Source organism: Festucalex cinctus, chromosome 1 (genome assembly GCF_051991245.1).
Source record: "Festucalex cinctus isolate MCC-2025b chromosome 1, RoL_Fcin_1.0, whole genome shotgun sequence".
Lineage (NCBI taxonomy): Eukaryota > Metazoa > Chordata > Actinopteri > Syngnathiformes > Syngnathidae > Festucalex > Festucalex cinctus.
Window position 1 is genome coordinate 14559006 of NC_135411.1, and position 21289 is coordinate 14580294.

At 40.9% G+C, this 21289-nt stretch overlaps 2 protein-coding genes across 3 annotated transcripts in view; one reads left to right on the forward strand and one right to left on the reverse strand.

Annotated features, from left to right (window-relative positions):
• Positions 1–1126, reverse strand: part of greb1l (GREB1 like retinoic acid receptor coactivator) — a 74275-nt gene extending 73149 nt beyond the window's left edge. Inside the window, exon 1 of the mRNA XM_077518488.1 lies at positions 693–1126. The gene's annotated coding sequence lies outside the window, so the exon portion shown is untranslated. The remainder of the gene's footprint in view (positions 1–692) is intronic.
• Positions 1127–1846: 720 nt separating this feature from the next.
• rock1 (Rho-associated, coiled-coil containing protein kinase 1) overlaps positions 1847–21289 on the forward strand; it is a 46626-nt gene continuing 27183 nt past the window's right edge. Inside the window, exon 1 of one of the 2 annotated variants that reach the window (XM_077518500.1) lies at positions 1847–2778. In XM_077518500.1, the coding sequence (XP_077374626.1) occupies positions 2686–2778 (93 nt within the window). In that variant the 5' untranslated portion in view covers positions 1847–2685. The remainder of the gene's footprint in view (positions 2779–21289) is intronic. The other variant, XM_077518508.1, reaches the window with a different exon arrangement.

Sequence of the window (21289 nt, forward strand, 5' to 3'; positions counted from 1 at the left end):
AACTTGTACTCTGCTGAGTATATTTTGTGTAACACACCACCACACACAGTTTAATGGCATAGCTGGAGGGTTAACTTAGGGATGAGCAAGCTCAGCACGGTGAGTAGCTAAAGGGCACCTAGAAGCAGACTAGCATCTCTTCAAAAACCAATTGCCATTTTTCCACTTTGGCCTCAGGACTTGAACTATACGCTCAGGTTCCAAAGCTCAAATTAAGCTATTATCTAAAAACTCCACACAGGAAGACCATGATACAAACGTCTAACTTCAGAAATGTATGGCAGCCCAATATCGACACCCTTGCATGACAAATTTGGCAGTGCTCCGCCATGACACTGGTGTGACACCAGTAATAACGTGTTGGGTGGGAAGGTGGGGGCTGCTTAACCTTTTGCACAGAAAATGAGGCAAATCCACCTAACTGCATTGGGAAAAGCACTAAACCCAAGCACCAAAGCATGCCGCTCGATTTCATCTTCATTCAAGCGAGTTGACTTTGAGTCAAACTTTGCAAGCATAAGTTCGGCTCTTGTCAGCCCGCACAACAGGCAGCGGCGACCACCCGGAAGCGCTTCAAGCTCCTTAAACGTGACGAGTTGAAAGGTGGTTTCACGAGAGCGGTTGAACCGACACGCACATGTGCAGGGTGTGTGTGTGTGTGTGTGTGTGTGTGTGTATTTTTGCACGCCTACCTTGCTCCACGCGAAGACGCGTTCGTGTTGCGGTCCCTCTCCGTGTCGTGTCGGCGGTCGGCGAGTTGAATTCCTGCCGCCAGTTGTCCCAGCTGATCAGGAGTAAAATCACTGTCAAAAAGACGTATGCGTGATTAACGATTCGTATCCATAATAGTAACAATCCGTGTGTTTTCAATGTTTTCATGTGAATACAAATCAAAATTGCGTGGGTGTGAATTCATTTCATTCATAAATAATGTGGGTTTTAATTTTTTTCTTATGACTACAAATCAAAATAATTTGGGTTTGAATTTTTTTCTTGTGACTAAACGAATCTAAAACCTGTGAGTGGAATGCCTTTTCAACACAACTCTCACTTCTACAACTACGAAGCTTGATTTCACACAAGTTCACGGCTGTGCACGAATCTCTTCTGTGGATTGCATTTTAGGACTACGAATTTCAATATGCAAATTTGGATGACGTCACACTTGGATTACAGGGGAAACTAGTCGGGCACCGATTCCTCCACCCGCGCATGCGTCAAAGAACGAAGATGGCGGACGCTGCCCGAAAACGAAGCACTGCTTCGAGGCATTTGACACACTGCAAGAGCTCCATCTGCTGGTAAGTTGAACTTTCAAGTCTATGTATTGTTTTTGTCTTTGAGTTTTCACATCAGTATTTTTAGAGTAGGCTATTATGTATTTACACTTGGAAGAGAATAAAATAAAGAATTGGAAAAAACAAACGTCTCTGTGTGCCCTGCGATTGGCTGGCAACCAGTCCAGGGTGTCCACCGCCTACTGCCCAGAGCCAGCTGAGATAGGTGCCAGCACCCCTTGCGACCCTTGTGAGGAATAAGCGGTCAAGAAAATGGATGGATGGTGGCTCTGTGGCAGTAAAACTGTTTCCAGTTTTTCCAAATTTACAGTGGATCCTCCTCCACCAGTCCCCATTGCAAAAGCTATACCTAATTGAAAATTGTATAGGCCTACTCGTTAATGGAAGTAAATGTTTTTTTTTGTTTGTTTGTTTTTAACTGTAATATTTATTTAAATACATCGTTCACGTTCTTGGGAAAGTCTCCCAGGATGTCTAAAAACATCCCTGCATGTTTCAGCAGAAGTGAAGTAGCAACATGTTGCCAGTTGACGGCAGCAGTAGAGCAGCATGGCGACTCCAGTACGCCTGCTTGGGTACGGCGCATGCGCACTGCTTGACATTTTGAAGTGGCTCCTCTCCGGGGTGTTTGAACAGGAAGGCGGACATGTTGGCCAGCCTGTGGGACAAAATCGGGGCATCGTTTGCTGCTTACCCCCATCGGCAACTAAAAACAAACCGAAATCTAGCGCGTGCACAAGCCGGATCGGAGGAATCACGTTGCTGGGACCCGGATACGGTCGACAGACGGTGACAGCGACGGCGGAAGGATTTTTACCGTTGAAAGACTTGACTCGTAATTTGGAAAGAAGCAGAAGTTTTTTTCCCCTCCCTCCCTTTCCCCACCACTTCTTCTTTTGAGCTGTCACGTTAGTTTTTGTCGCCCTCTTGTGAGGACCTGGCACGGACATGGGAACGGGACCGGACTTCCCTTCGCCGATGTTTTAAATGCATTTTTTGTTGTTGTTTGGATGCAGCGACGTTTGAAGCCCTTCTCTGCGGGCATCCTGCGGAGGCTGACTAATCTTCGACTGTCGCGTTCCCCCTGAAAGTTGTTTTCCAGCCACATTTGGAGGGCGGACTATACTATACTGAATTTAAAAAATGTGGCTTTTGTACATTCAGAGGGACCTCAAACGTTTTATCTCGTGTGCAAGCTCGAGGAGAACGATGTATTATCTTTAGAAGTTCCCACGAAAAACGAAAAAACAACAAACGACCGTACGGCTAGCTAGCTAGCGAGTTACCGCTGGCGGCTAACGCTAGCTAGCCACTCCGTTTGTCTCCCCTTTTTTTTTTTTTGTTATTTTAAAAACGAGACACGGAGGGGACTTAATTCCACGCCAAAATGTCTTCCGGGGAAAGTATGGAGGCTCGGTTTGGAAAAATCGACGCCATGTTGAAGGACCCCAAGTCGGAGATCAACACAGATTGTCTTCTGGTAAGTTTGTTGCCTGCTAACTGGCTAAGTAGAAAAGCAAGGCAGCCATTCGGGCTTCGTCTCAAAATTCTTTTCCAACAAGTCTGCCTCTGACAGTATACGTGATATTGATGTTTAGCAGCGCATATTTCCAACAGTTCCTCTCTATACGTGGACTTTTTCCTTTAATTTGACAGAAATCAGACGTTTGTTTGACCGTTTTAGTCGCCGTTACTAAACAAATAAACAAGTTGCCTACTTTGGGGGAAAGAAAAGTCTCCGTTTAATTATTGGAGATATTGTATTGCAAAAGTAAAAAGCGTGTTGCAAATAGAGACACATGCAGTACGGACCGCTTTGAAAAACAAATCAGTTGCAACTCATAGTGGTGTGCGATGTCATGATTAGCACTCCTAAGTACCTTTGACATGTGGGTGGCTAGGCTTGCTTGAGTGTGCACGAACTTGATGACATACTTTTGCCACCACTGTATTCAAAGTACATTTGCCCAATCAAATTATATAATCCAATCCAAATTTAGTTGACCTTTTAATTAATATGCGTACAATTGCATGGTTGTAGATGACCTCAATATATCCCGTTGGGTACCTTTTTGTTTTTTCTCGCATGGAGGAACATACTTTATTCATACTTTTACAAGCATTAGCCTCTGTAGAGAATTAATGGCTGGATGCATGGTGTCTATAGTTGTATGTTGTTTATGAATCTCATCATCATACTATATAATGTCACCTGTATTTGTTTTTTTTACAGTTCATTTTGTTACTTTTAAAGTCGAGGGACTATTCTCATGACTCCAATCTGCACTTCGCTGCACAAACAGCCCTCCTCTTTGATGTTATTGCATTTGAGTCAGCCAAGTGCAGCAACCATTAGTGTTTTGCTGTTATTAGAGCCTCCATCTGTCGAGATCGGTATATTGGGCATTCATGATGATGATGATGATGATGATGGTGATGGGTTGTGCGGTCAGAGGGTCTGAACCACATACACAGTTTCTTCTCATCTGCTGCTCTTGGCTTCAAGGAGATGGAAAAACTGCAGTGTGGCTTCTTTGATCAAATTAGTCAAGAAGTCAATATGCAAATATTCTCATTCAATGTTGTGATGAGTTCCATTGCTACAATGGTCACGTAACCCTGAATTGTGCCACATAACTGACACTTTCTATCAATGGCAGTTGTAAGTCAATTTAGAGGTATTTTTGCAGGAATTATTGTAAGATTATGATCAACAACAGACATGCACCGACACCACTTCTTTCTGACCAACTACAAGTAGGATACTTGCATTTGAGTACATAGCAATAGGGTGTACTGATATTTGATAATCCCATTACGTATTGCAATCGGGATCAAATGTTGCTCAAAACAACAACAAAAATTCCTGAGCATGGCATTAACTTGATTCAAAGGTACAACCTTTTAGAGAGCCCGAAAATGCAGACGTGTACCTCTGTAGGGCCTCTAACAACTGGTGCTTGCACTTTAAAATGTGTATTTAAAGTTCCTTGTTTCTGTTTATTTCCAGATGTTTATTTGTTAATAGTATTAGTAGGGGTGGGTGATATGGCCTAAAAATATCACAATATTTCAAAGAAATTTGCGGTGACGATATTTTTGACGATATGTAATAATTACTGAACAATAGATATGTGATTGGTGCTTCGGAATGGTAGGACTTTTATTGCAGTACAATATTTAAGCCACCTTTTTTTCACAATTGAAATGTAAACAAAGTGCAAATATATCAAACATAATGGAATAAAAGTAATAAAAACAGGCCAGGAGTTGTTTACCCTGTGATGTCTAATTGTAATATAACTGCTTAAAGCACATTTACTTAGCAAATACAAAGAAAACACACACCTTCAGATCAGAAGTTAGTGGCGAATTGCATGAGTCAAGAAAGTCCATTATTTTGTCCTGTGTGGTTTATCCTCGTGTTGTAGAGGCAAAAAAAAAAAAAAAAAAATCACTAATGATACGGTAGCAGCCAATTTGTGGAGTCATGCTTTGTACATCGCATTCAAGTGTATTGTTGAAAAATGTTTCCCCCCTGCGATTGTTTATAGGCAATAGTTATTTTGGCGTAACCGGCAACCCTCCTGCTTTATTTTGCCGTGAATATCTCTGATTGATCAATCAGAAGAGCGATTGTAGATTTTACTAGCGGGTATGAATAACACAAATGTGCATGTTTACTCCACTGCGCGACAGTGACGTGCACGCTGTCTCGTTGAGATTACGTTAGCTTAGCGGCCGGTTAGCATCACAAAGTCATGTCAACTGATGGCGAGTTACCGGTCACGGTAAAACAAACACCGCAGATTGTTTATCTTGGCCAAACAATACGCGACCGCTTATTTTATCCAACCACCGGCTGCACCGCAAAGCATTTATACTTGCCGACCAAAATGGCTAGCGCCGGCCCTACTTGTTAGTGTTCACACTTGGGCTTTATGCTGCGCACCAGGTGTCACATGAAGGCGTTTACTTTTTACCAAAAGGGACAAAAAGTGGGAAGAGCCTTAACTTGTAGCTCACCTCAAGAATGCCTTGGGGTTATGCAACTTCCTCAGTATTATAGTGCCATTGACTCATTCATCCGCATAAGCCGTTTGATTAATGGGTTTATTTAGGCCACTAGTTCCAAGTAGGTAGTCCAGCATATTAAAGGACGCTTTTACTCACTAGTCACGTTCAAACTGCATTTCTTGTACTTGAGCTATGATTTTTTTATTTTTATCTTTTTCATCAATGAATCGAAAAAATAATTGACGGGTAATCCTAAGTGAGTAGTTATAATATTAAAAATGTGCACCCTTAATCTCACCTCTGTCCCTTAAGCACTGGATAGTGAGATCAGAAAAGTAGGGAAACTGCCCACTAAAATGCTCAGTGTGAAGAAGCGAAGACCCTTTACGTTTAGTATCAAAACCGTTACAGTGATGGGCCAGTGCCTGCATGTGAGAGTAATCAACAATGTGTAGGGGTGTGACGTTTAACACGATTCCTATTTCTCTCGCCCTGTTGTTGTCGTCACACCAACAAGTATTTTTTATTACACCAGGTGTTGGTCACACGTATCATGATTGGGGGTCCTCGGTTTACGATCGAATACCACAGTTTGGGAACGTTTTGTCTCAATTTAGCCCGAAAGGGAAAAAAAAAAAGAAGACCCAGCTCAGGGCTAGTAAATATCTGATTGGAAACTTGGAAAGGTTGGAAAGGAGCTAAACAAGTCTCAAGTAGTTAATGAAATAACTCCAGTAATTTGATTGCAAAAAAAGTGTGAACAAAAACAATGCCTCAATGCTTCGCAGTGGTCATTTTCCCACATCGGGTAATATTACTGCAGACTTACTGGTGCACCACCTCATTTAGAAATTAGTTGATATGATGGTGGTGAACCAGGAGTAACAAGTGCATAATAGACAATTAGACACTTAGACAGAGAATGTCGGTATTTTGCACTGATCTGAATATATGACTGGATAGCCGATAGCCCGAGACTTTTTTAGCTAACAACATAGCATGACATGAGTCGGACATTTAAAGACAAAATAATGAGCTCATAATAAATTAAACATGACAAATAACACTAAACACAAAACGTACTGAAGAGCCATGGTAGAAGTCCCAGAAATTATGTCCAAAAAGCATGTCGATGTGGCAACAGGCAAGGCCATTGTTTACAAATAGAACCCTCTCTATACACGGTTGTCGCGTGAACTCAACTTTCCAGCGTGAACCCCCGTGATCTTGTGGTCTGACGAGTGCAGATTTCCGGACGGGCAACGCGAGCTGTAATTGCAGTCCGTGCGGGAAAACTCACCGCGTCCGTTTCGCAGTCCGTGTGAATTGGGCGTTAGCATCTTGACATGCGTCAATAGTCCATCGTAAACAGAGAGAATCCTGTCACTTTTCAAAATAAAACATTTTAAAAGCCTTTTTCTTTTTATAAAAAAAATTATTCTTTCACCTGTGCTGCCCGCTGCGGTCCAGTGGTTGGGGACCTCTGGATCAAAATCCAGCCATTTTTTTTATCCATTGCAGGGGATGGCCTTTGTGCTACTTGCTGTCGACTGAAGATGACATCAATGTTGTTCAGGGCTCAGGCCACGACCAATTACAGCTCACCTGTTTTCTGAAACTGAGCCGTGATTGGTTGTTATCTGAGACTTGAGCAACCGTGATGTTTTTTTCACTCGATAACAAGTGACAAAATACTAGCCACTTTCTGATATTGATAAAAACTGCTGGATTTTGCTGCTTAACTTACTTCCACTCACGCAATTATTAACCAGAATACTGTATTTAGTAGGGGTGTGAATTGCCGAGTACCTGACGATTCGATTCGTGTCACGATTCGATTCGATACCGATTAATCCCGATACGAATTTACAAGTCGATTGTTGCGATTTTTTTTCATTCAAATTTAGAAAATACTAATCAGTAAGCTTGTAGAGTGTAAGATTTATATGAAAATGTATTATTTATTTATCTGAAATTTCAGTCTTATAGAGGTTGTAATCTGTTTCATGTTTGAACAGCATTAAAATAAAATATTAAGGCTTAATGTTCCGTTCATATAACATTCTTCCATGCTCAAGGTGTGAATCCTAACCCGAAGTCAGACGTTTTGTTGAATATTTTTCCATTAAAAATGGAAGTTTAAAAATCGATTCACACAAAAAAAAAAAAAAAAAAAAACACAAAAAAGGCAATGATGATAAGACGTTGAATCCGTAAGACTACCGAATGAACAATTCTGAGCTCTTTAAAAAACAAACAAAAAAACAATCGATTCAGCCGCCTATTGAATCGATTCGAGAATTGCGCGATGTAGTATCGCGATATATTGCCGAATCGATTTTTTTTTAACACCCCTAGTATTTAGGCTAGTGGGGCTGCATAGAACATATTGTTGTCAAGAATTTTTTTGGTCTTGACTTCCCCTTTTAAGAAAAAAAGGGGGATAAAATGTAATATGACACACATCATTCACCACGTAACCTGACTAGCAGTTAGCCATTTAGCTGTCAGCTGTTAACCTGAGGTCGCAACAGCTGTCTCGACACTATCGTCACTCACCAAGGCAGGCCACACCTTTTTAAATTCATGCACTTCACACAAATGCCACTTTTGGAACATACTTACTGTACCTATATCACAGCTTCTTGCAAATAAAAGCCACTTGGTCCCTGTGACCTCCCATCCTGTTGCAGACAGAGCCAATTAAAGTCACCTAAAAATGCGCGTACACTACTTTTTTAATGGGCCAAAGCCGCGGGGACTGCTCACGCTGGCAGCCTTTCACACAAGCTTGTTGTTTTTTTTCCCCCTCCCCTTTTTTCTTTTTCACCCGCTCGCCGCAATCTGCCTTGATCGATGAATGGAGGCCTTTTGCCGAGCCGCCGCGCGACTCCGCCCAGCGTTTTAATAAAATTCCATCCTAATCAAATAACCTCTGTTTTCGGACCGGCCCCCTGAGTTTCCCCAATGTGTCCCAAAGCCATTCTGCTGCACGCCTGGCGATGGTTGAAACAAGGCAGGCTGCGTTGAGGTAGCAGGGTGTGGGCTCCAGTTCTCTTAGCCATAAACCAAAATTATGTGCACTGAAGACTCATGTTTCTGAAGGCAGCAGCGAAACAGTGCATTACTTGGTTATGAGTAATAGGTTCCATCGGAATACTCAATGCCGGCCTGTTCGCCTGCACTTTTCCGTACCTTGAGAGTCTTTGAGCGTAGCACTGTTGTTGTTTTTCTTTTCACAAAGTCCCCCAGGCTGTCATTTGTCTTGCACCTTACAGCAGGCCTCTGGGCCTATTGAGGCCTGTGTTCCAACATTGTCCGTCTTTATCTTCTAACACCCTAAATAAATCCTGCGCGGATGGAAGAGGGCCTTATCTGTATGGGTGCCCCCCCCCTCCTCAATCATGTTCCAGGCAGGCTCCTAAAAGAGGGATCGCACAGGACAGAATTCCTGACATTGTGATGTGGAAGCTCCCTGACATTGGGGGTTCTGATCATTGTCCGCTTGTTGCTTTTGTGAACAGCTGATAGCTCTCAAACTGAACGTCAGGCCTGTGTATAATGGTTCAGTTGTTTATGAACCGGCTCAATTTTAGGATAGGGGTGGATGATTATGGGGAAAAATGATTATCACGATTACTTTGATTGAGATCGAAATCACGATGAATAAAACAATTATTCATTAATTTTAAAACGTATTTTTTTTCAACTACTAAAACTCTGTTCAAAACTATAATCATGGCCTTACTACACCCATTCACGTTGAACACTATTCTTTTTGCCAAATATAGCATAAGCTTATAAATATATGAAATTGAAGCCTCTAGCATTCATTATTCATTTTCAAACTTAAGCATTACATTACCCTCGTTAACATATTTTATTTTATCTTATATTATTTTTATTATAAGTCTGGGGACTTAGTGGGCTAATGGTCAGGATTGTGTTTTGTGCCATGTCGTGGAAATGTGTTGGTTTGACAAAAAAAAAAAAAAAAAAAAAGCATATACAGGGAGTCCTCGAGTGCCTCGTCCGTAGCACCTTCTTTTTCGTTCATTTCCCACAATAATCAAGTGATTTTAAACTTATTTAATGTTGTCTTGTTGTTATCGCCAATAACGGACGTCCACGAGCAGGTCGGCTCGCCATCAGGCGCACCACATTTCCGTGTTTAAGTCTCCCTTAGCGCTGCCGTCCGCCAGCAATGAATGTCCTACAGAAACACGAAATATTGGTTCCGGCGGCGGCACAAATGTTTTTTTTTGTTTTGTTTTGTTTTTTCCCCAAAGTATTTTGATGTAAATATCGACTTAAACGGTGAAATCTGACTTGAGTCGAAATTCGGGTTACATATCAATCACATGAGTTATGTAGGAACGGAACTCTGCCGTAATTCGAGGACTCCCTGTATTTGCATCCTTGAATTTTGAGGAAAAGGAAATTATATGAAACTTTAAACTTAAAAATAAATAAATAAATATACTATATACTAATACAGTAATTGCAAAACAAATACTGGGTGTTTTGTCCTCTTAGGAGCAGTGTGATGCCATGCATCCATGGTGTACACGCTTACAATGAGAACAGAAGAAAGTTGCAATTGAATGAAAAAAAAAAAAAAACATTTTTCAGAAATTGGGAAGAATTTGTGCTTTTGAGTCGTGTTGTCTTAACTGTGGGTACGTGTTTCCACAGTATTTGTGTGCAAATATTCGTTATTTAAGGACTATTACTGCTGAAGCTGACGCTAACTTGTTAGCATTTGAATGTGATCCTCCATTCACTTGGATTAGCATTAGCGCTAGGCTTGTGATGTGTTTAAAAAAACAAAGCATGTTTTGTGTTTAAATACACACTGTATGCAATTATCCTTATTGTGTGTTTAGTTTTAAATAAAGGTGACTTGACTTACAGTTAACTCCAACTGGTCATTAAATAACTTAAAAAAAGGACCCGTAGGGACTGATTCGCTCTGGGCTAGCTACAAGCTACATGGTGCATTCAGGGTCCTTTCACAATGTATGGAACTTTTAAACACGCCGCAGCGTTCTGCACATTAATTGTTTTTCCTCGATCATTAGGTTAATGATCGAGAGAAGCCAGAATTGAAATTGTGATAAAATTGGGGTTAATCGTACAGCCCTGTTTTGGGATAATTTGTTACAGCAGCGTCATTATTTATTTCTGCCAAGGAGGTCATGTTTTCAATTTGATTGTTGCAACAAAACCAAAAAACAGTACAAGTAGTTTTCTACAATGATTTTGGAAGGATGATTTAGGGCTCCGAGAGGTGACTTATTACAATACAGTAAATGCTGTTTCATGAAGTGCCACCTAAGAACTGGTTCTACAATTTGAGAGATTTACTTTGACTTTAAGACATTGCCTATTCTGTGTACTCCAAAGATGACATTTGTATGTCGAGGTCTGGATCTTCTTGTTTTTCAAGCAACTAAGCGAGTCATAAAAATGAGTTAAACTCCATATCTGTGTCACAGACGGCACTTCAATGTGACGTGTCACTGCGGTAGAAAGCATAGAGTAAGAAACCTCTACCACATCCTTTGCAGTGTTATATTTAAAAAAAAAAAAAAGGAAAAGGAAAAAAAACTTTCTGTTGCCTGAAACTCCAAACTACATAGCAGTGTTAGCACACTAGCTAACAGACACTCCTTCTAATAGGCCGTGTTACGGCCCACGTTGTTGCGTGGCCGTTTGTTTCGTGTGTGCGTGTTTGAGTGGTGGACGTCGGGGCTCGACTGGCCAATTGGGGCACGGGAGAGCCTTGATTGTCCAACTCATTTCAGGTGTGCCACCACCTATTTAGTTCTGTTGCCGCCGGAGAGAGGGTGGCTGTTTGTTTGGTTTCAGTGTTTTTGCTTTCTCCCTCAGTCCCACGCAGTCCCTATGCCTCTTTAGTTTGTTTGATTTCATTTTAGTATCCGCTGTCTTTCGTGGGGTGTGCTCTTTGGCATAAACTTGTCCTTTCACTAATCGCCCATTTTCATTCCTTTAACTTAGGACCTTCGCCATAACTGTTGCTAACTTTTTGGACCAGTCAGTATTTATTCGGTGCACTTTGACAGTCGGTGCTTCGGGAGCGGTGGCTCCATTTTGTCTATTCTTTGTGAGGTGTAGTGTCTGCGTGTTCGTGTCTCGTGAGTCTTCCCTGTCATGTCCACCCCTTTGTAGCCATCTTCCCCCCCCCCCACCTCCTTCCTTGTGTGCTGCGTGCGCCCCATACCAGCAATTACGTGGCCCCCGGCACGTAACATTAGTCAAATTTGATTAGTTCACTCAGTGCACATCTTTCTTTCCTATATTTTCTTTTGGCATGTAACAGTGCAGAGCCACTGAACAAATGAAGTTCCACTAAAGGCACTTTTCCACCGTACCGGTTCCACACCGCAGCGTCAATTTTTGTCCCCGGCTGTTCGTGTCTCCACGGGACTTTTTCGGGGCTGAGCCGTTCCGTTGTAACCGCTGTTTAGAACCCTTTCATCAGCGGTTCTGCAGCTCCGGTCGTCGGGGGACTAGCGGGGCCGTGACGTCACCTGTCGTCTGATTGTCCGACAGCAACGCCGCTGCCGCCTCAAGCAACGCCGTGGGCCACGCCCATTGCCTCGTTTTAAGCAAGAGAGGCAGAAGCGCCCGCCGGTCTTCGCAAAAGTCATAAAAATACTGTATATACAATAAATATAATAATGCTTCCTTTATCTCCAAGATTGTGTTTACTAGGTGACTTAACAATAACTGAGCTACCATGTAAACAATCTCAATCCATATTTATAGCCCTTACTATTGCTAAAAAAATAATCCTTGTCAATTGGAAAAATAAACAATCTCTAAATATCGACCACTGGTTAAACTTACTAATAAATTATATCTCAATGGAAAAAATCTCTGCCTTAAATAAAAATCAAGTATCAAGATTTAAACAAATATGGTCTATGTACATCGAATATTTTAATCTCAATTTGGCAACTTAATCCTGCCAAGATTCTGCCTGTTAACGAGAGCCACCACATCGTTACAACTTCTGTTTTCGCTGCTTCTGTATTTGGTATTTTGTATCTGATTGTTTTTATTTTTATATAGTCAGGAACCTAGTTGCTGCTAGTGGGCTCGAGCATACCACACTATACGACACTATACTCAATAACTCCTTAAGATCTATTTCTAGTGGGCACTAAGCATCAACACTTGGTGTTACTGCATGCTAATTAGTCAATTTTCTTGACGCCGTCCCCTGTGATCGGGCGGGGGTGTCGGAGTAGGGGAAATTTTTTCCCTCTGCTCCGACTCACCTGCTCCCAATTTTAATGCACCACACGCACACACTTGTATATACACTGGGTGGGGCCACATTCACGGTGTAAGGGTAGAGCTCGCCAGTCGGCGAGCTGGCGGACTCAGTAACAGGGTTAGGTGTCACTAGTACTCTGGCGTGACGACCGGGGCCTCTCCCCACCGGGCTCGGTGTTCCGCCTTCTCCCCTGGATAGATTCGCGAGCCGGTTGTGAAAAATACATGATATACAATAAATAATAATGTTTACAACAACGCTGAACTATATTTACAATTTAAAAGGTACTTGTGGATGGATTTGTAATGTTTGTGGTTTAAAAAAAAACCTCGCGAGGCTGCCGTGTGTTCCTATTCACTTGAATGAGAGCTCCAGCGGCAGAAATAGCTGTCTTCGCGAGCCGGTCGTGAATCGCAATATTTCATCCATGATGGTCTATATTAAATTGTAAATATGGTTCAATGTTGGCGCGACTTGCCACTCGGGAAATGTTATCTCAGATCCGCACGCAATACGGGAGTGCAAGCCTGGCGTGGACGGTTCAAATGTTGCCGCCCCCTTCTCGCCGTACGCCAGTTGTAATGGAAAACCGGCGGTAGCTTTCTGGTGTCGTTGCGTGAGGTGTGGTGTGGTACCCGGCCGTGCGGGCACGATGGAAAAGGCCCATAACTTAAATGACTGGCATACCTGTTGTGTGTGCATTACCTTCTGATTTGGCCTAATGAAGGGGATGCTTCTTATGTGTGCATGCGGTAATAATTAACACAGCGGTGTGAAAAATGTAATGTGACTCCTAGTCAGATGCTAGCATTGCTAATGTTTTTGTAGACTCCTGTTTTAAGCATAGAGGTGGGAATCTTGGGGCACCTCACGATTCGATTGCGATTACGATTCAGAGGCTACGATTCGATTATAAAACGATTATTGATTTCCCCCCAGGCAGCAGAAAAAAAACAATGTATTTTTGTGCTTTTAATGTTTCGTACATTAGTTACAAAAATAGTACAAAAGTCCTCTCAGGCCTACATAAACTACTATTTCAGTATCAAGTTAACAGTTCAAAACAGTAAATAAAATACTCAAGTCCTCATTCTGTAACAACAGCTTTTAAGTATATTCAGTCTTCAACAGAATAAAACATAGCATTGAGCAAAAATATATTATTTTTATCCACTCAAAAGTGCATTGAGGTATAAATGAAAGACAATGTGAACTACTACTTCAATACAAATGCCTAAAAAAAAAAAAAAGTGCTTTCCTGCTTTTTAGGTTGTGTAAAGATGAACATGTAAACATTAAAGTTTCTCAGAGGTACAAAAAAAAAAAACCCTCAAGTGCTTTTCTGCTTTTTAACTTGTGTAAACATGAACGTGTAAACATTAATGGGATCGTTCGGCTTTTTTAACATGAATCTCAATTTGATCCTCACCTCCCGTGTGTGCGATCAGCACTGACTTCTTTCTGACAGCGTTCGGTGACACGCGTTCTGGTTCGACGTTGGACGAGAAGAAAATAAAAAAGAAAATAGTCCAGCAAGCTGGCTGGGGTCTCGGAAATAAAGCGTTTTTCTTCTAAAAACTATTTGTTTTCAAAAGCGTGATACATTTCCACCACAATACTCTTTTCTGAATAAAGTCAGACGCCATTACCGCCAGCCACTACTTTTCTGTTCGTTCGTTCGTATCACTGCGCGGCGCCCTGTAGAACGCTAACCGACGCACTGCAGCCAGCTAGCTGATACTTCCGCCTGAAGTTGTTTGCCTTTTCGGAGCAGGTCTGATCTCACGAAGAGGGGGGTTGGTCAGCTCAGCCATGCTTGTTGTTGTTTTGAATCTCGAGGCGTGAGTTGTGGATGTGTACTCTCGGTCCGTCCCGAAGACCGCGCGCGCTACTGCGTTTCAGTTCCGCGTACTTTTCGCTCGTTTCGCTTCCCTTGGCATATTTATATAATCGGAATTTGGACGTTTGTGAATCGTTCTCGATTGTTCCACGGCCGAATCGTGAATAATCTAAGAATCGGAAATTTTGCACACCTCTATTTAAGCATGTCCGGGAAAGAGTAACATTTTTTTTTTTTCCTTTTCAGGCTGCAAAGAGTTGTGACACATACAAAACATTTTTTTTAAAACACATTTTCAGTTAATACCATTCCTTTCAAATGTTCCGCGATTCCTTATTAGCCAACATTAACCTTTTCAGTTTTCCACATGTATTGGGAAATGGTTGACATTTCAATAAAACGTCAATTTATAGTCACTTTTTCAAACGTTTTGCTTTTCAGTGTGTTCTATCTATATGATGTTTATTTTTTTGATTTTTTTTTTTAACCTACTTTCAGTTTAAAAAAAAAAAAAAAAAAAAAAAAAGTTCCTTGCAATTGGTCCCTGATTCCTAGCCAGTTGCTAGCATTGCATTTTCACTCACTGGATTCGGCTTGTACATTGAAAGGGGAACATGACCGATTTTCAAAAATGCCCACGTTGAGACACATTTTGTAATGTTAACCTCCAAAACATTTTTAAAACATTTTCAGTTATGATTTCTAGTCACATGCTCGGACTCAAAAGTGCTATCATTCAGCAAGGTCTGAAAAAAACGAACCTGGCCATCATCAATCTTTTTTCTGACATGCCTGTACATTAGTTGGCTTTCAAAGTACCATTTCTAATTTTAGCCACATTTGTCTTTGACGAATAGCTCTTTCGTGCAAGCTGCTGTCTGCATTGATAATACAGCGAATAACTAACCCTTAGCTTGACAGAGGAAGATATTGGTGTCATGGATGTCAGATTGATTATTTTTTTTAAACTGAAGTGAAATATAATTACTCATCATTCTCTTCTATGTATTGTCAAAATCATTTATGAAAGTTGATTTCTTACTGTCAACATGCCTTTTTCTCATTGTACTGTATGTCACAGTTGTGTTCATACAATCAGTACAGATACAGAGTGACCTAAATGCAGATCTAAGTTTATCTTGTTTAGCATTTGTTGGAAGAACAATTCATCTGGTCTCCTCTGAAAGTAGAAATGCTTGCTAAATGTATAGCTGATTTGCCCCATTTTCACTTCAGGTTCCTCCCTGGCTGTTGTAAACCGCACCCCTCAGCTGTTCAGGCCTGGGAAAAAAAACAATTGGCGGAGCTATTTGTAGCTTTGCATTCCCTCAACTGACTGATGATGTGCAGGAATGCATACTCAAACGATAGAGGCTCTTTATAATGGAGCAGTTCTTCCTATGAACTCAGATGGGATGAAATACACAGTGACCTTCACCTTGTCATTTTTTATTAGTTTGCAGGATTATACAACAATTCTTTGCTGACGCTCCCCCCACCAAAACTGCTGTTTTTGTCAAGCTACTCATTTGAAATTACAGTTGATTAAAAAAAAATTGTTGGTTAGAACAACTGCTTTCCACTGAAATACTTAACTTTAGCTAAACGTATTTAAAGAACACTATTTAAAAAAAAACACACACACACCACAATCACAGCTGTAACAAAGTGCTTTCCAAATAAAGAGTGAATGTGAAACTCTAAATAATAATGGCAACAGCAGTACAAGAATGCCACTTTTTGCTCCAGTTAGTGAAAACACGTGAGCTCTCTTCACTGTGGGAGTAGCACAATTATATTTTGACGCGCAAACGTTTGTGGCAGTGATTCTCTCTGGTTGGGAGCTCGTAAGGAAGCCGAGTGCCCCCGTTTTTGCCACCTCTAGGTTGACTGTCACTACCGTTTATCCGCTGGACTTGTAAGCTATGTAGTCTTTCTAGGCAAGCAGGATTTCCTGTCACTTGTTGTTATGGACAGTTATGAGCGTGTTAACCACCTTTGGCAATTTTTCCATGTGACACTTTTTTTTTTTTTTTTTTTTTTTTTTTTTTACCTGAAAAGCGAGGAAGCATTGTAGGATTTGGACTGGCTTCACGTGTTTGCTTGATCCCGAGACAGACAGTCTGCACAATGGCCCACATGTGGAAAGCATATTGTCTTGAAGAGGTGGCAGAAAAGGAAGTGACAAGTCGGGTCCGCATGCCTCGTGCTGGCATGCACAACGGGGATGATGTGGCTGAATCTCCCATGGAAAACTTACACTCGCACTTAAATGTCTGGAAAAGAGCTTGCGTCGCGTGCAAATTCCTCTCTCCAAAAGCTTAAAAGAAATAATTACCATATGTAATATCAACCGCTTAATGCTGTGTTCTGCGCTGATATTCACATTTTTTCGAGTTGGATTTATTACCGCATTACATTTATGGCGTTTCTTTTAACATCATCATCACACATTCAATTACACTAAAGATGCCCCAAGAATGGGTGCTGCTTTCTTGGTATGTTTTGAATTCACACTGATGTGCCGCAATTGCTGAATTATATAAGCTCCAATGCTTATGAGGGTTCCCTTCCTACATTTCACGTGCAGTGCAATTGTGTGGCAGTGGTTTGAGAATGTTGTCACGTGACGCAACACAAGAAGCTTGGATACTGCTGTATTAACTGTTTTTCATTTGGTTATTACATATGACCTAGAAGTGGTTTTCATTCAAATATTTATTGTCATTTTGATTTACTATTGCGTGAGGCTATGTGCTGAGGTTCCAATCATGTCATGTCGTCACCATAGAAATGGGACCCAGTCAAAAACCTAGGACTCCCTGTATGTAATCCTTACATAACCCCACTAACAATGTTTACCACCAGAGTATTTTGGACCTTTGAATGCTTTTAGCGTTTAAGTTGCCACTCCTGTTTCATGCCCAGCCAGCAAATGAGTCCTTATCAGGCTCCTATGGGTCTTAATGACCAACCATCATTCATTGTGGAGGTGTGTATGTTGGCATAGCGTAAAATAGAAATTCACTGTCAATATTTGAACAGAGATTTCGCACAGAGATTGTGCAAAATTGGCTCAACAGGTAGGCGTGAACTACAATTCATTCAACACGACAAACTGTAAGTAGTGTGTCTCATGTCTTAAAATTTACACCCCTGTTCCGGGATTTCCCTTATTTCCTTTCACACAACCACCAACCTGCCTCTGATTCTACCTCCAAAATTGAGAAATTTAATGGTTGTTTTTTTTGTCTCCCCATTCAATTACAGTACTGGTTCCCTCTATAAATTTACCACGTTATTTCAAAGTGCTATATCTGTACCACGTTTAGCACCATGCCAGAGGGCTATCAAGCCCAGTTTTTGACAGACATTTGGTAAGATGGCGGTAATGTCATTTGTATGGCATCTCCTAGGGCTGTACAATTAATCAAAATTCAATTACTACACTCCACAATTACAAAATCAGCATAATCGTAAAAAAAAAAAGATTAATAGTAATTTTTGAGTTTGAATTTATACATTTGCACCTTTTTTTTATTTTAAAATAATTTCATACGTTTTGTTTCATCCTACTGCACAGTGTACATGCTGCACTCCAACTTCATGCTTTTTGCCAACATAAATACATTAATACATATATATTAGGGGTGTGAATTGCCTAGTACCTGACGATTCGATTCGTATCACGATTCACAGGTCACGATTCGATTCGATACCGATTAATCCCGATACAAATTTATAAGTCGATTGTTGCGATTTTTTTCATTCAAATTTAGAAAATACTAATCAGTAAGCTTGTAGAGTGTAAGATTTATATGAAAATGTATTATTTATTTATCTGAAATTTCAGTCTTATAGAGGTTGTAATCTGTTTCATGTTTGAACAGCATTAAAATAAAATATTAAGGCTTAATGTTCCGTTCATATAACATTCTTCCATGCTCAAGGTGTGAATCCTATTTAAAAAAAAAAAAAAAAAAAAAAAAAAAATCGATTCTGCCGATTATTGAATCGATGCGAGAATCGCGCGATGTAGTATCGCGATATATCGCCGAATCGATTTTTTTTTAACACCCCTAATATATATATTATAATTTTGAAGTCATGAAACAACCAATACCACACAAAAAAAATCCCTTCTTTAGCATTTAAGCTTAGCTGTGTCTTTCTGAGGACACACTTCATAGAAAGCACGTCCTGAGCTGACCAGGCATGATTTAATTTGTGCCCCATGTTTGCTTTAGGCAAGACTATTCGACTAGATCTAGTTCTCGATCTGTTCAAGCTTACATCATTAATTTTGTCTTCAAATAACTTTCAATCTTTAACTGAAATGCTGAGCCGTCTAAAACATGATCTTTTAAGGTAATAAATTGATTCTCACTACACTGACCTTCTTACCTGCAGACCCAGTTGCACACTTTGACATCGCTACTAGGGCACCCACTCTCAATTGCTGCTTGAACTGCTTCAGTTCTATTGTTTTTTTGTTTTGCCCTTAGATGGGCCACATTCACTGAATGTACTCTAACTGCAATACCTGCTTCTTTAGTCACGTTGGTGTTTCAGTGGCCTGCTTGTGATATTCTTTGTTTTTTCCTTCATTTGTTCTCTCACTGGACCACATGCACAGGCCTCCGCTCCCTCCTCTTTTCCGTCACAGCGTCACAGCTGGCGCGGAGTGAAAACTAGCCGCGCTGTATGTGACAACTCAGTGGGATGGACACCCCCTCCTCCCCAAACACCCTCTATTTTTCTTCTTCTTTTCCTCTTCTTCCTTCACTTTTTGTGTTGAGAACTTGTTTGGCCACATACCTAAAATAGCTTCTCTGACGTGTACAGTCCTGTTATGGAATGTTACTGTGGCTGTCCAGAGTTCTCTGCGGCAGGAAGTTATGCAAACATAACTCTGCTGGGCACAGAGCCTTGTGATTAGGGTCCTGAAGGACTTCGTTCTCCTCTCTCTTTTTTTTTTTTTTTTTTGTTTCTTCTGTGTAGACTGGCAGAATACCTTATGGCCTGCAACAAGGCACCCTTTTATCCTTTGGTTCTCAGAGTCTGTTTCTTGGTTTTACAGCACACCCTATATACAGTCAGGGTAATGGCAGTTATGTTTTTACCCTTAACATTCACTCGCAGCCATTTTCACTGAAGCAACTCCCTTCGCTCCTGGCTCTTTTACTGGATTTTGACTGATTTTGCAAGGCCCACAGAATATTGTGTTCTATTGCTATAAAAAACCTTGGAACCTACCAAAGGAAAGATTAGTCTCTTCATTTCTTTCTGTTTCCATTTAGCAGCAATTAGCATTAGAATATAGCTATGTTTCATCATCATTCCCAAATCTGCTTAGAATTGTGGGGAAACAGCTTGTTTTCATCATGACCCTGGTTGATCTGTTATACTCTGCTGCCACTTGCTGGCCGTTTTTGTAATTGTTACCATTTTTCACCTGTTCTCTGCGGTTGAGAGGCTGCATCAAAGCTTTCTGTATGCTCTAGCATTTAAAAAACAAACAAAAAAAACGTATAAATACGTCTTTGGGACACAATACATGGAACAATACACAAGACAAGACACAATACAATGGAACGTATTTATATGTCTTTGGGAGCAAATGAGTTAAACACCACCACAGTGTATCTTCATTCAAAACATGCAGCATGAAAAGAATAACACATGGTCTAATCAAATGCATAACGCATCATGTGACAAACGTAGCGGAGTCCATCTTATGGCAGGAATATGAATTGTATACCAAATGCCTTCCGAGTTGTACATGGCCCGTAGCTAAACATAATAGCGAATTAGAAAGTCAAAAAGAAGGGATAAACCCTCATGGCCAATTCATTGGTCTAAACTCAAGCCAATAGAATATGCTTTTCATTTGCTGTAGACAAATCTATAAGTACCAAGACCCACAAAAATTCATCAAACAGCAAGTGAAGGCAAGAATAAATCTCTTGCCCCTCAAAATTGAGCTACTGTATTTCATTCTTAGATGGTAAAAACCATACTTCTGCATCACCTCTTGAATTAAAGCTGAATACCTACAATACACTCGTGTTGATCATTTAATTGTAATGTACATTATTTATTTGTAATGTGTGTTGTATGAAAAGCAAAACGGTTGTCCAAGGAGCTAAGGAATTTAACTGCATGTTGTTTGTCTTCTTTCTGATGAAGAAAAAAACTGCCTCATGTTTTCCACCTTTTCCCTACATCCCTCCAAACCTGACTGTGGCCCCCCCTTTAGCTTCCAGCCGTCCCAGAGAGGGTTTGCTTGTTTTGTCTCCTGGTGTGGGGGGTATGGCACTGATCTCCTGTGTTGAGCTCCAAGCAGCAGCAGCGGCACTATTTAAGTGGCTTCCTTATTTTGTCTGAGCCCCCGATGTGCCATGTGTCATCGTGAAAGCAATCTCTAACGGTTTAGAAAACCCAAAATGACAAGAGTAGTAAAATAGTTTAGGAAATTGTGCATCATTCCATGAAAAATTAATTCTCACGCTGATGGGAATGTGATGACCAGTGTCAAGTGCTTGAACGTTTGTGTACCTATCTTGTTTCAGTCATTCTGGATTATGGCAGATTAGACTAAATCCCGCCGCTGACATTTATGGTCATGCCTCGTCTGAGACAGGATGATGTGGGTGTCGCAGAATAAAAAAAAAAAAAAAAAAAAAATCCTCTCAGTGACACAATCAGCTCGATTTCGCCAACCCAATGACGGTCAGGAAACTGCTAGGCGGGAGTAGCCGCTGTACTTTTTGGTCCGCGTCACAGCCCTTGCATTGTAAAGTCCACATCGTCGCAGGCACCGCCCTG